The sequence below is a fragment of the Pseudophryne corroboree genome, chromosome 4 (assembly GCF_028390025.1).
Source record: "Pseudophryne corroboree isolate aPseCor3 chromosome 4, aPseCor3.hap2, whole genome shotgun sequence".
Classification (NCBI taxonomy): domain Eukaryota; kingdom Metazoa; phylum Chordata; class Amphibia; order Anura; family Myobatrachidae; genus Pseudophryne; species Pseudophryne corroboree.
The window spans coordinates 866,490,161-866,504,289 of record NC_086447.1 but is presented as its reverse complement, the minus strand read 5'-3'; the positions used below and the strand labels follow the sequence as shown (position 1 = coordinate 866,504,289).

The 14,129-nt window shown below is 45.2% G+C and overlaps 1 protein-coding gene across 1 annotated transcript in view; it reads left to right on the top strand.

Moving 5' to 3' along the window:
- LOC134911847 (homeobox protein prophet of Pit-1-like) overlaps window positions 1-7,863 on the top strand; it is a 28,638-nt gene extending 20,775 nt beyond the window's left edge. Inside the window, exons 2-3 of the mRNA XM_063919837.1 lie at window positions 3,120-3,361; window positions 7,412-7,863. Of these exons, the coding sequence (XP_063775907.1) occupies window positions 3,120-3,361; window positions 7,412-7,807 (638 nt within the window). The 3' untranslated portion in view covers window positions 7,808-7,863. The remainder of the gene's footprint in view (window positions 1-3,119; window positions 3,362-7,411) is intronic.
- Window positions 7,864-14,129: the final 6,266 nt, after the last annotated feature.

Below are 14,129 nucleotides of genomic sequence, written 5' to 3'. Positions count from 1 at the left end.
TGCCCCACAGTGCCAGTTACATGCCCCACAATGCCAGTTACATTGCCCCACAGTGCCAGTTACATGCCCCGCAGTGCCAGTTACATGCCCCACAATGCCAGTTACATTGCCCCACAGTGCCAAGCCCCACTCAGTGCCAGTTACATATGCCCCATTTGGTGCGAAAAATGGGCGTGACCACACACCAGAAGGGGTGTGGCCACGCTCCAGAAGGGGTGTGGCCACTGAAAATGGCCCACAGTGCCAGTTACATTGCCCCACAGTGCCAGATACAATGCCCCACAGTGCCAGTTACATTGCCCCACAGTGCCAGATACAATGCCCCACAGTGCCAGTTACATTGCCCCACAGTGCCAGATACAATGCCCCACAGTGCCAGTTACATTGCCCCCCAGTGCCAGATACAATGCCCCACAGTGCCGGATACATGCCCCACAGTGCCAGTTACATTGCCCCCCAGTGCCAGATACCATGCCCCACAGTGCCAGTTACATGCCCCACAGTGCCAGTTACATTGCCCCACAGTGCCAGTTACATTGCCCCACAGTGCCGGATACAATGCCCCACAGTGCCAGATACATGCCCCACAGTGCCAGTTACATTGCCCCACAGTGCCAGTTACATTGCCCCACAGTGCCGGATACATGCCCCACAGTGCCAATTGCATTGCCCCCCAGTGCCAGATACAATGCCCCACAGTGCCGGATACATGCCCCACAGTGCCAGTTACATTGCCCCACAGTGCCAGTTACATTGCCCCACAGTGCCGGATACAATGCCCCACAGTGCCAGATACATGCCCCACAGTGCCAGTTACATTGCCCCACAGTGCCAGTTACATTGCCCCACAGTGCCGGATACATGCCCCACAGTGCCAATTGCATTGCCCCCCAGTGCCAGATACAATGCCCCACAGTGCCGGATACAATGCCACACAGTGCCAGATACATGCCCCACAGTGCCAGTTACATTGCCCCACAGTGCCAGTTACATTGCCCCACAGTGCCGGATACATGCCCCACAGTGCCAATTGCATTGCCCCCCAGTGCCAGATACAATGCCTCACAGTGCCGGATACATGCCCCACAGTGCCAGTTACATTGCCCCACAGTGCCAGTTACATGCCCCACAATGCCAGTTACATTGCCCCACTGTGCCAGTTACAGGCCTCACTGTGCCAGGCCCCACTCAGTGCCAGTTACATATGCCCCATTTGGTGCCAGATACATGCCCCACTGTGCCGCCAAGCCCGCCGCCACCCCCGCCCCCCGTCACTCACCGCTTGCTCTATGTGAGGGGAGGAGAGCGCAGCGCAGCGCAGCGCCTCTCCTTCCCCTCACCGCTCCAGGTCTCCGGCGGCTGTCTGGCGCCGGTTCGCTAGCCAATCAGAGCTCGCGGACCGGCAGCCAATCAGGAGCCGGTACGCAAGCTCTGATTGGCTAGCGCCGGAGACCGGACACAGCAGCGCTGCTAGTGCTGGCAGCGGCGGTGAGGGGAGGGAGAGACGATGCGCTCTCCTCCCCTCACATTTAGGGTTGACGGGGGCGAGTGGGGCATGATGCCCTGGTCGCCGGCGGCGCCCCCCTCTCCTGGGCCTGCCAAGGCGCCCAGGGCACGTGCCCCACTCGCCCTACCCTAGATACGCCTCTGCAGAACACCAATGGTAACACGAAATATACAGTGCATCCGGAAAGTATTCGCAGCGCTTCACTTTTTCCACATTTTGTTATGTTACAGCCTTATTCCAAAATGGAATAAATTCATTTTTTCCCTCAAAATTCTACACACAATACCCCATAATGACGTGAAAATGTGTTTTTGAGATTATTGTAAATTTATTAAAAATAAAAAACTAAGAAATCCCATGTACATAAGTATTTACAGCCTTTGCCATGAAGCTCAAAATTGAGCTCAGGTGCATCCTGTTTCCACTGATCATCCTTGAGATGTTCCTACAGCTTAATTGGAGTCCACCTGTGGTAAATTCAGTTGACTGGTCATGATCTGGAAAGGCACACACATGTCTATATAACGTCCCACACTTGACAGTGCATGTCTGAGCACCCAAGCATGAAGTCAAAGGAATTGTCTGTAGACTGCCGAGACAGGATTGACTCGAGGAACAAATCTGGGGAAGGGTACAGAAAAATATCTGCTGCTTTGAAGGTCCCAATGAGCACAGTAGCCTTCATCATCCGTAAACTGAAGAAGTTCAGAACCACCAGGACTCTTCCTAGAGCTGGCTGGCCGTCTAAACTGAGCGATCGAGAGAGAAGGGCCCTAGTCAGGGAGGTGATCAAGAACCCGATGGTCACTGTATCAGAGCTACAATATTCCTCTGTGGAGATAGGAGAACCTTCCATAAGGACAGCCATCTCTGCAGCAATCCACCAATCAGGCCTGCACGGTAGAGTGGCCAGACGGAAGCCACTCCTTATTAAAAAGCACATGCCAGTCCGCCTGGAGTTTGCCAAAATGCACCTGAAGGACTCTCAGACCATGAGAAACAAAATTCTCTGGTCTGATGAGACAAACATTGAGCTCTTTGGTGTGAATGGCAGGCGTCCTGTTTGGAGGAAACCAGGCACCGCTCATCACCAGGCCAATACCATCCCTACAGTGAAGCATGGTGGTGGCAGCATCATTTGTGGGGATGTTTTTCAGCAGCAGGAACTGGGAGACTAGTCAGGATAGAGGGAAAGATGAATGCAGCAATGTACAGAGACATCCTGGATGAAAACCTGCTCCAGAGCGCCCTTGACCTCAGACTGGGGTGACGGTTCATCTTTCAGCAGGACAACGACCCTAAGCACACAGCCAAGATATCAAAGGAGTGGCTTCAGGACAACTCTGTGAATGTCCTTGAGTGGCCCAGCCAGAGCTCAGACTTGAATCAGATTGAACATCAAAAACTGTACTTCACTATATTTATTTCTCTTGTCTTTCCCTATGGGACTACTACGCATGAGAAATTGAAGTAAAACAGATTTCAAAAAGGATACGGTGACCTTTTATATTTTCACTGATGGTTTTGAGTGATTGTCACTTTTTTCTGAACATATAGTACAGAATAGTCCATTTGTTTTTAAATAACGTCACATTTTCTTTTTTCCTTACAGACATTGATAGTTCATATAAGGCATTTTCCGATGTCTCCGCCGTAGACGGCAACACGTTATTATCATCCAGCAGACATGTCCCTCCTCATTATCCAACCCCGACCAGGCGGCGACATCGTACAACCTTTACTCAAGAACAGCTGGAGCATTTGGAAACAGCTTTCAACAAGAACCACTATCCAGATATTTACTGTAGAGAGGAACTGGCAAAGATCACCAAGCTGAACGAGGCGAGGATACAGGTAACGTGCTGCGTGGAGGAAGCAGATTACCAGTAATAATAATATAATCATTTTTCCACTTAAGTTATTTTACTCACATATTTTCTGATCTGAATTTAGATTACAGTCTGTTTAATAATTATTGTTTCTATTAAATATTTATGTATTAATAATTATTTATGGTATCCGGTATTTAGGTCAACACTCATTAGGTCAGCCACTATTGGTCGACATGCAATAAGTTGACATGGTTATTAGTAGAGATGAGCAGATTCGGTTTTACTCAGATTTACTCGGTTCTCAAAACGGCATATGATTGGCTATCCAAAACACGTGACATCCGTGAGCCAATAAGATGCGGTTTTGAGAACCGAGTAAATCCGAATCCGCTCATCTCTAGTTATTAGGTCGACATGGCAAAGTTCGACACGTGAAAAGGACGACTTGAGTTTTTCCCTTTTTTTATTTCCATTTTTTGAACTTTTTCATACTTTACAATCCTTATGGACTACGATTGGGAACGGTAACCTTGACCGAAGCATGGCGAGCGAAACGAGTCATGTGAGGGGACACAGTGCACTAACTGGGGTTCCCGGTCACTTTATGAAGAAAACGACACCAAAACCCCCCAAAAAAACTCATGTCGACCTAATGACGTGTCGAGATATTTCAGATGTCACCCTAGTCACTGTTGACCCACACCCATTATTTATATAGCTCACACATATTACTATTACACAGCGCTTTGCAGAGAGTATTTACTCACATCAGTCCCTGCCCCAGTGGAGCTTACAATCTATATTCCCTATTATATGGATACACATACACACTAGGGTTAATTTTTGTCAGAAATCAATTAACCTATTTAACCTTTTCTGGGGGGTTTGGGAGAAAACTGGAGTACCTGGAGGTAACTCACACAAACATGGGGAGCACATAAAAACTCTACACATACATGGCCTTGTGTCAGGATAGAACCCATGACCGTGCTGTGAAGCAGCAATACTAAGCCACTGTGCTGCCCACATACAGACACGGCCTTAAACGACATTTAATGTATTATTCGACTAAAAGACAGTATTTAGTCATTAAAAGTCGACAATCACAATGTCAACAGTCAAAATGTTGACACCATATCGACATGGTTAAAAGATTGACATGTGAAATGTCGGCAAAATCAAAATGTCTACAGTAGAGATTATAGGGTTAGGGTTTAAGGGTCAGGAATAGAGGTTATACTGAAAACTGAGTGTCGGTATTATGGACCTGATGACATTTAGTCAGTGTCAACATTTCTCACGCTGATATTGTGATTGTCGACATTTTGCACCAGTCAGCATTATGGTGTCCAACAAAACATACCGGACCCCTTTCACTACATTAGATGAGCGTTTCCCAGCTCCAGTCCTCACAGACCTCTAACATTGCATGTTTTCCAGATCTCCTAGTGTTGCACCGATTAATTCACTACTGGCTGACACATTTTAATAGATGCAAAGGCGGCACCAAAATTTTCACTTGTGATGTGAGATCTGGAAAACACGCGCTGAGGGCTGGACTTAGGAAACTTTGCCTTATCTGCCAATCCAGCTTTGTATACCATGAAATCCCTTAATAGTCTATCCTAGCATACCCTCCAGCTGCACCTTTTTGGCAGGTACAGTACCTTTTTTTATGGTCGGTACCGATTTTTTGGCTCTCCAAACTTTTTTTAAAAGTATAGGAAAAGGGGCGTGACCATTCCCACTTTATCCGTGGCCACGCCCCCTTTTCGAGTTTGTACCGATTTTTGTATGTAAAATGTTGGAGAGTATGCCCTAGTGGTTCTCAAACTCGGTCCTCAGGACCCCAAACAGCTCACACTTTGCAGGTGACCTAGGAGGTGCCCAGGTGTACTTAGTACTCACGGACACATTTTAAAACATCCACAGGTGGAGTTCATTATTTCACTAGTGATGACACCTGGAAAACGTGAAGTGCTTGGGGTCCCGAGGACAGAGTTTGAGAACCACTGGTCTAATCTATCTGTTCATAGAATGCAGAATATTCAACTTACTCAAGTCATCGACTTGGTTCTTATAAATTAGACTGTTAGGGGGAGATTCAATTCTTTTCACCCCTTTCCACACTCATTCTGTTTCTGCCCTCAGGGACGTTGTATCATTATTTCAACTCGCTACCCCTGGAGTAGCGAGGCACCCAACCCTTTACACAGTAAAACTGATTACTATGGGCGCAATATGCGCGATAACGGAGATCATTGTAGAAAGGAAATTGGGCGTGATATGTAATTTGAATCTCACCCATTGACTCTTCAGTGTATTCAGTCCCAGGGCTAGATGCGTCATCGCTTGAAGAGTGATAAAATGGAGAGAAAAAGTACCAGCCAATCAGCTCCTAACTGACATGTCACAGGCTGTGTTTAAAAAATGACAGTTAGGAGGTGATTGGCTCATGCTTTTTCTCTCTCCATTTTATCACTTTCCAAGCGATGATGCATCTAGCCCCCAGTCATGTTATCCCCATGTACAACTCCATATAGTAAATAAGTTACACATACAGGGCACACATAATTTCTCCCATGTACAAGATGCCTCTATACTCACATGATTGGCCATATGGTCGTCTCTGGAATTATACAGCTGTTTCCATTAAAATAGTCACTACTATGGGAAAAACAGATTGGGGCGGCTGCAGCACTGAACACAGCTGTTTGCAGAGCATATCCGGAATCACGCATACACAACTACAGGCAATGCAGTCAGTCATCTCCACCGGTGACTGAGGGCGTATAACTGAGCTGTACCGGGGCCTCCTCACGTGGGCACTCTCCACAGAGAGTGCTCCGACGGAACTGCATACAACACAGAGTTGCACACATAAGTGTAATGGGCCCTACACACTTACCGATCCACTGCCGAGCTGCCCGACGGCCCAGCGGCGGGGGGAGTGAGGTTTCTTCACTCCCCCCGTCACCATAGCTCGTCCATATTGGCCTGCATGCATAAGTGACGGGGCACCAATGATTAACGAGCGCAGGGCCGCGCATCATTAATCATTGGTGTATACACACTGCACGATATGAACGAGTTCTCGTTCATTAACGTTCATATCATGCATTGTATCTGCCAGTGTGTAGGGCCCTTAACACTTTTTTCTCAGACTGATATAATGTACCAGATGTAAATGCGCACTGATGGTCATGCCGTCTATGATACCATATGGATAAAAATACACATGTAGGGGATGATCTATCAAACCTTTCAAAGAGGACAAGTGGATGTGTTGCCCATAGCAACTAATCAGATTACAGCTACCATTTATTGAGCATATTCTATAAAAGTATAACTTAAACCTGACTGGTTGCTATGGGCAACACCTGTTTGTATTCTTTGATGTACCTCCCCCAGAATCTGGGACTTGCTGCGCATCTGCATCATCACCATTGTTTTCATCCAGTAGAAAGTGTGTATGCAAATTTTTTTTTTTTTATGTGACAAACTTTATAACAAAATATGTTATTGTAATACAACACGCATTCAGGTCACATCGACCTGAATATGGGTTCTTGATGATAGGTCAACCCTACATGGTCGACATGTTTTAGATTGAAATGGTCAAAAGGTCAACATGGAAAAAGTTGACAGGTTCAAAATAGTCGACACATTTTTAATTTTCAATTAAAAAAATCTAAAAAACGTTTTCATCCTTTACCATCCACGTGGGCTACGATTGAGAATAGTAACCCTGCCCGAAACGTTGCAGTGTTCTAATTGGGGGTCACATGTGGTTAAACATACATAATGACGCCCAAAACGCATGTCAACCGTTTTTTGCTGACCATTTCCATGTCGCCCTTTGGAACGTGTCGACTTTTTCAATTGTCTTACCTTTTTCATACCACCTAATGACCCTGTCTGCCAATGCCATATCTACCATGCGGGATCTACCTATTGACTATGGATCTAATCATGGTGGACCTAATAATCCACACCCCCTGAATATTAGCGGATTTCTTTTAGCTTCCATGAAACACTGTAGTAACCAGTAATCACTGTCTCTCCATGGTAGGTGTGGTTTCAAAACCGGAGGGCGAAGCATCGCAAACATGAAAGAACAAACCAGAAGTCCGTGGCAGCAGGTGGCATGATCGCCTGCAGCAACCTCATCCCAGGCGTGTGTTCCATGTCGCCCGCATCACGCCAGTACCAGTACCCACACACGCTAAACCACATTCCTCGGTTCACATCCATGGCCCCTGTAAGTTACCAGCCCCCATCCACCGTGGGCCAATTCATGTGTTCCAGCACGCACTCACACCTGCCATCTGCCACTCCTCCGTCTCGCCAGCATGAAGACTGGTACAATCCGCTTCGATCCATCAACTCCTCTGGCGCTGGGTTATCTTCTTCCATGATAACCCTAACACCCATGGCTGCGTTAGATCCACCCAGTCACTGGAGTTAGACTTGCCATTCATTGCAATGTAAAGTCAGCTTGTGGCCAGCTCAGTGGGGACTCAATGAGACGCAAAACAAACGCTACAGCTGACACAACGAAGGCTCTGATACTGAGTGCGGGAAGACTATATTATACCTGTTAGCAAGGGTATAAAGTCAGCAGTACGAGCTGTGAAAATCAAACTTTATGAAGAAACTGACTAATTAGTGAGCTGGCCTTAATTAGCATGAAATATAGGATACCATTATTACCCTTAGCTTGACGTAATATTTGCAATAAATGGCCTGCTCACAGCAATGCTAGTTTAGTGATGAGCGGATTCGGTTTTACTCGGTTCTCAAAACCGAATCTTATTGACTCACTGATGTCACGTGTTTTGGATAACCAATAAGATTCGGTTTTGAGAACCGAGTAAAACCGAATCCGCTCATCACTAGTTTCTATACGATCATGTACATTGTACAGTAACATACAATATGTAAGATACCTTTGATTCATTGCATTCTGCATAAATCCCGCACCCAGCCCACTTCACAGATAGATGGAAGGTTCCTGCTGTCGCCTGCTTGGAATAAATGGCAGCAGCAACTAGAATGACGCACACTGGCTGTCAGTGCATTAAGGGGTCTATTCATTAAGCAGTGAAAAGAAGTGAGCCTGTGGAGAAGTTGCCCATGACAACCAATCAGCTGCTCCGTACAATTGTATGGTATGCAAATTCTAAATGTTACTTCAATGCTGATTGGTTGTCATGGGCAACTTCTCCACAGGCTCACTTCTCCACACTTTTCACTGATTCATGAATAGACCCCTAAAGGCAGGTGCACTGTGCACTCAGTTCAGCGGGCCTGTTTATCATGGAGATGGTTGGATTCTAAAATGATGAGACAGTCCAGGTACATTATTATTATTTAAGAAATAAATTATGTTCTGTATGGCATAAGAAACAAGGGGCAGATGTAAGGCTGGAAAAGTGATAAAGCAGTGATAAGTGGAAGGTGATGACGCACCAGCTCCTGTCATTTTTCAAACACTTCGGGGTCTATTCATGAATCAGTGGAAAGTGTGGAGAAGGGAGCCAGTGGAAAAGTTACCCATGGCAACCAATCAGCATTAAAGTAACATTTATAATTTGCATACTGTACAACTGTATGGAGCAGTTGATTGGTTGCCATGGGCAACTTCACCACAGGTTCACTTCTCTACACTTTTCACTGCTTCATGAATAGACCCCTTAATGATTGGCTGGTGTGTTATCACCTTCCATTTATCTCTTCTTTTTCACTTTTCCAGGCTTAATAAATCTGCCCCAAGATGCCCTGTATGTGCCCCCTACGGTACAGCATAAGAGTCAGTTATGAAACGCAAGAGTGCAGAACTACAATTCTTCAGTAAGTGCACCAACATGTTTAGCTAACGCATTTCATGGCAGAAGCTATCCACATAGGGGTCTATTCATGAAGCAGTGAAAAAAGAGAAGTGAGCCAGTGGAGAAGTTGCCAGCTGCTCTGTATGGTTTTGTAGTATGCAAATTATAGATGTTACTTCAATGCTGATTGGTTCTTCTCCACTGGCTCACTTCTCCACAGTTTTCACTGCTTCATGAATAGACCCCCTGGAATCTGCTCCCAGAAGCCACATACAGCTTTATGCATTTAAGGCAGCGGTTACCAAACACGGGGGCAGATTTATAAAGCCTGGAGAAGGCATTAAAAAAGTGAGAAAGCGGTGATAAGAGCAAGGTGATAACGCACCAGCCAATCAGCTCCAATATGTAAATTGACAGCTAGGAGCTGACTGGGTGGTGTATTATCACCTTGCACTTATCACTGCTTTATCCCTTCCTTATGCCTTCTCCAGGCTAATATATCTGCCCCAGTGTCCTCAATGCTCACTAAAGGTCCAGGATTTAAGTATTGGCCACAGGTGACTTAATTAGTATCGCAGTCAATTTGATTTCACCACCTCTGCCGAGCCATGGATATCTTTAAAACCTGGACGGTTAGGTTTCCTTGAGGACCCAGTTTGGGAAGCTCAGGTTTAAGTATGAGCCTTTGACTCTCTGCAATGTGCAGAGAGTCAAATCTGAACTGTATGATTTCAGAAACCTAATTTTTGCATGTTGGTGCAATAGTAGCCACACTGATATACTCTTCCTAACCATTCCACAAGGAAAGCCCAGACTCTTCCCACTTCCACCCAGTGGACAGAACAAACTTCTGGACCCCAGCCATCTTGGTCTCCATAAACCCAGTGGACGTAGGATGATTATAGGAAAGGGTGTTTGCACTGTGTCTGTAAATAAGTATTCAGTATACCTAATCAATTTCCCTGAGATGTTTAAAGATTTGCATTTGTACTCAGCACACAGTACTGTAATACTACACTTGATATGTCCGCTTTACCAAAATAAATAAATATATATATATATATATATATATATATATACATACAAACACATATATATATATATATATATATACACACACACACATACATACTACTATTCATCTTACAATTTCTACTGTATCATAAGTAGCACACAAAGGTAAACATGTAATGTTGCATTCCATGGGGGAAATTAACTCATGTGTTTATATGTTAATAAATATGTAACGTTTTTTAATAGTCAAATTAAATTTATATGGTCATGTTAATGGTCAATACAAAAATAAAGAACAATTTTGCTTGTGAAACCCTACTACCGAGGACCTGTATTGGTGTTGTGTCCAGGCTCCTTTTTAGGGGTGACAAACTAGGGGTGGATGAGGGACGTACTTCAGTATTATTTTTTTTTAAATGGTTAAATCCCCGTATCTCCACCACTGACTCTGTAAATACCAGTATATACAGCTGAGCTGATGATGACAATGAGACAGATGAATCTTGAGACGCACATAGGTGAAAATACTCTATTTTCGGATGTGCTTTTATCTTAGAGTAGTTTACCCCCTGCATCAGATCAGGGGGGTAAAATTTACCAAAAAGCGTTTTTTGTTGTTTGTTTGTTTTTTTTTGGGGGGGGGGGGGGGGGTGAAATCGCTGCCGGTTCTGGCCTCCAAACCACTGGATTTCCCATTCAGCCATTTGGACAGTCATTCTGAAACCGACAAAGACATCCAGCATTTTGCAAATGGCCCAGCTACCAGGAAACCGCTGCATTGATTTGGCTAATCTTCTGTTTCCACATGATTATAAGTATTGGGGCTATGTAACAACAGCCTAGTATGTATGTGACATCACAGACATCTCCTGCAAAAGGCTAATTATCGCTGCAGACTGGAGTGCCCATTATTCTCAATGAGCACTGTGGTCTGACCCTATATACTGATCATAAACTCTGTCCTTCACTGAGGTTTCATGGTAAAGGTTACATAAATAATCATACCATAGGACCTTGTGTGAAACGCGTTGGTGTTGTTTGGTGATCCATACTATACCTACCTGGCCTCCATCAGATAATCTCATACACTTGCCTCCAAGAATAATAGGACTTTGGACAAAGATGTCAGGAACATTTTTCCATCAGCGTAATAAACTAATTTATATGTTGCAATGCACTACTGCGCAATTTATGTTACATATCGTCTATTTGAGATCCACACTGCTTTGGGATCCTGTGAGGCCATTTAAAGTGTTAAAGTGTTATTCATAATACACTACACAATGATCTTTGTGTTCTTCTTACATGCACCTTTGAGGAGAATGGACATGTAAATCAGGTCCCATTATCGTTTAATCACTTAACTGGTTTGGTCGCATGTGATGCAACCGCAGCCAGGTGTATGTTACCTGGCCAGGTCGCATCACATCTGACGCGCTGCCCCCCCCCGCTTGTGCCGTGCAGCCGGCATTCTACAGCGCATGCTGTGGGGAAGAACAGTAAGTGGAGGGAATTTGAATATTTTATTAAAATTACTTTTGAAACTTTATTAAGTAATAAAGAACAACGTCAATTTCTGATCGGATTTGTGGGGGAAATTTAGTTCAGTGGTTAAAGATTATGTTATGGGCATACTTCTCAGCCTTTAATCCCTTAAGTGGCATGCTCTTAAAATCTCCGGGGCTACTGCACTGGAGAGACTGGCTGTCCTGGAAGATTTCCGGGGCATGCCCAGTGCTGCTCCCCCTCCTCCACCGCTCGGGTGGGATGGAGTTCTGTGAAACTACGACCCCCCCCCCCCCCCCCTGAGCGGAGTTTGAGGGTGGTAGGGGAGAGGATATCAGTGCTTAGTGCCCGCCAGGAAATAAACACCCCCTCGGCAACGAGCATTCCCCTCGGCAACGAACATGGATCCCAGAGCATGAAACCCCTGGCAACGAGCATGACACCCATCGCGTGAAAACCCTTGCAACGAGCAGGTAATTCATTTGAAAACCCACCATGGGAGGTGCGACATCGTAAAAATAAAGTCGCCACTGAAGGTTTTTTCTTCTTAAAGGTGGGTAGAATATATGAAAGAGTGTATCTGTAACCTAGATAATATAAGATTCACATTGGGGATCTCTTTCCTTTTTTCCCCTGTATAAACCTTTGAGGAAAGGACTGTAGACATCTATCAAAAGCAGAATTCAAGTAGACACAAGTTTTAAAAGTTAAGAACAGTGCATTATGGGGGTCATTCCGAGTTGTTCGCTCGTTATTTTTTTCTCGCAACGGAGCGATTAGTCGCTAATGCGCATGCGCAATGTCCGCAGTGCGACTGCGCCAAGTAAATTTACTATGCAGTTTGGTTTTTTTTACTCACGGCATTACGAGGTTTTTTCTTCGTTCTGGTGATCGTAATGTGATTGACAGGAAGTGGGTGTTTCTGGGCGGAAACTGGCCGTTTTATGGGAGTGTGTGAAAAAACGCTACCGTTTCTGGGAAAAACGCGGGAGTGGCTGGAGAAAAGGAGGAGTGTCTGGGCGAACGCTGGGTGTGTTTGTGACGTCAAATCAGGAACGACAAGCACTGAACTGATCGCACTGGCAGAGTAAGTTTCGAGCTACTCAGAAACTGCTAAGAAGTGTCTATTCGCAATTCTGCTAATCTTTCGTTCGCAATTTTGAGAAGCTAAGATTCACTCCCAGTAGGCGGCGGCTTAGCGTGTGCAAAGCTGCTAAAAGCAGCTTGCGAGCGAACAACTCGGAATGACCACCTATGGCCTAGCATTTTTTACTATATAGCACATGCTCGTATGTATGGGTGTTATTTAACAGCACTTCAGGGCACACTACATGCTCCTTGATGCGGAGTCTTAATAAAATAAAAAAGTTGCCTCTTTAAGGGGAAGGCATTTAATATGCCGCCTGTCGGGATCCCGGCGCTCACCATGCCGACGCTGGAATCCCGACAGCCGGCATACCGACAACTATTCTCCCTCTTGGGGTGTCCACGACACCCCTGGAGGGAAAATAAATAGCGTGGCGCGCAGCGTGCCACCGTGCCCGCGAGAGGCTCTTTTGCGCTCACCCCGCTGCCTGCATACCGGCAGTCGGGATCCCGGCGCCAGTATGCCAAGCGCCGGCATAACATACTACACCCCTTTAAGGAGATACAGGGATTTTAGAAGAATAAAGAACATCTGTACTGAATGGGTGATGCTCTATAACAAGAACAGATGTATATGTGCATCTCTGAATATTACACACTTACTAAATTTAAAAAAATAAATGGTTATTGTATGAAAGAAAATCAAAAAAATAATAACCAACTATAACCCAAAACTATACTGTTAAGATGATAAATGCTTTGAATGTCATTCTTGTTATGCCACGAATAGTAAAGACCTCGCAGGTTATGACTAAGAGCCCACAGATGTGGATCAAAAGGCTCAAATCCCAAAGCACGTCAGGAATTCTCCAAAAACTGGTTTAGCATAACTAGCCATAATTCTGTGTTTCCACCCAATGACAGATAATAACTAGATACCTAAGAGACTATAAATTAATCATTTAGATCTATAAAGGGGATGTAGTTATGTGACCGGCGGTCAGGAGACAGCCGGTCACAATACCGGCACCTACATCCCTAACCCTCACTATCCTGCATACCCAACAACAGGGACTATTCCCACTCGTGGGTGTCCACGACAGCGAGCCCGCAAGGGGCTTGGTTGCGCTCGCCCCCCTCCGACGGGCATCTATATGCCAGGATCACGCCGTCGGTATTTCCAGTTTCATTCTAAGGTAATGAAAGATAAAATAGGCTCTTCCTCATTCTCAGCATCAAACCATCTGTTTCATTAAGGGGACTACATGCTGGGCAGACTTGGATGAAAAGCACCTGCTGAGCCAAATATTTGGAGAACTGAACACATATTCATGACAACGTGACATATGAATT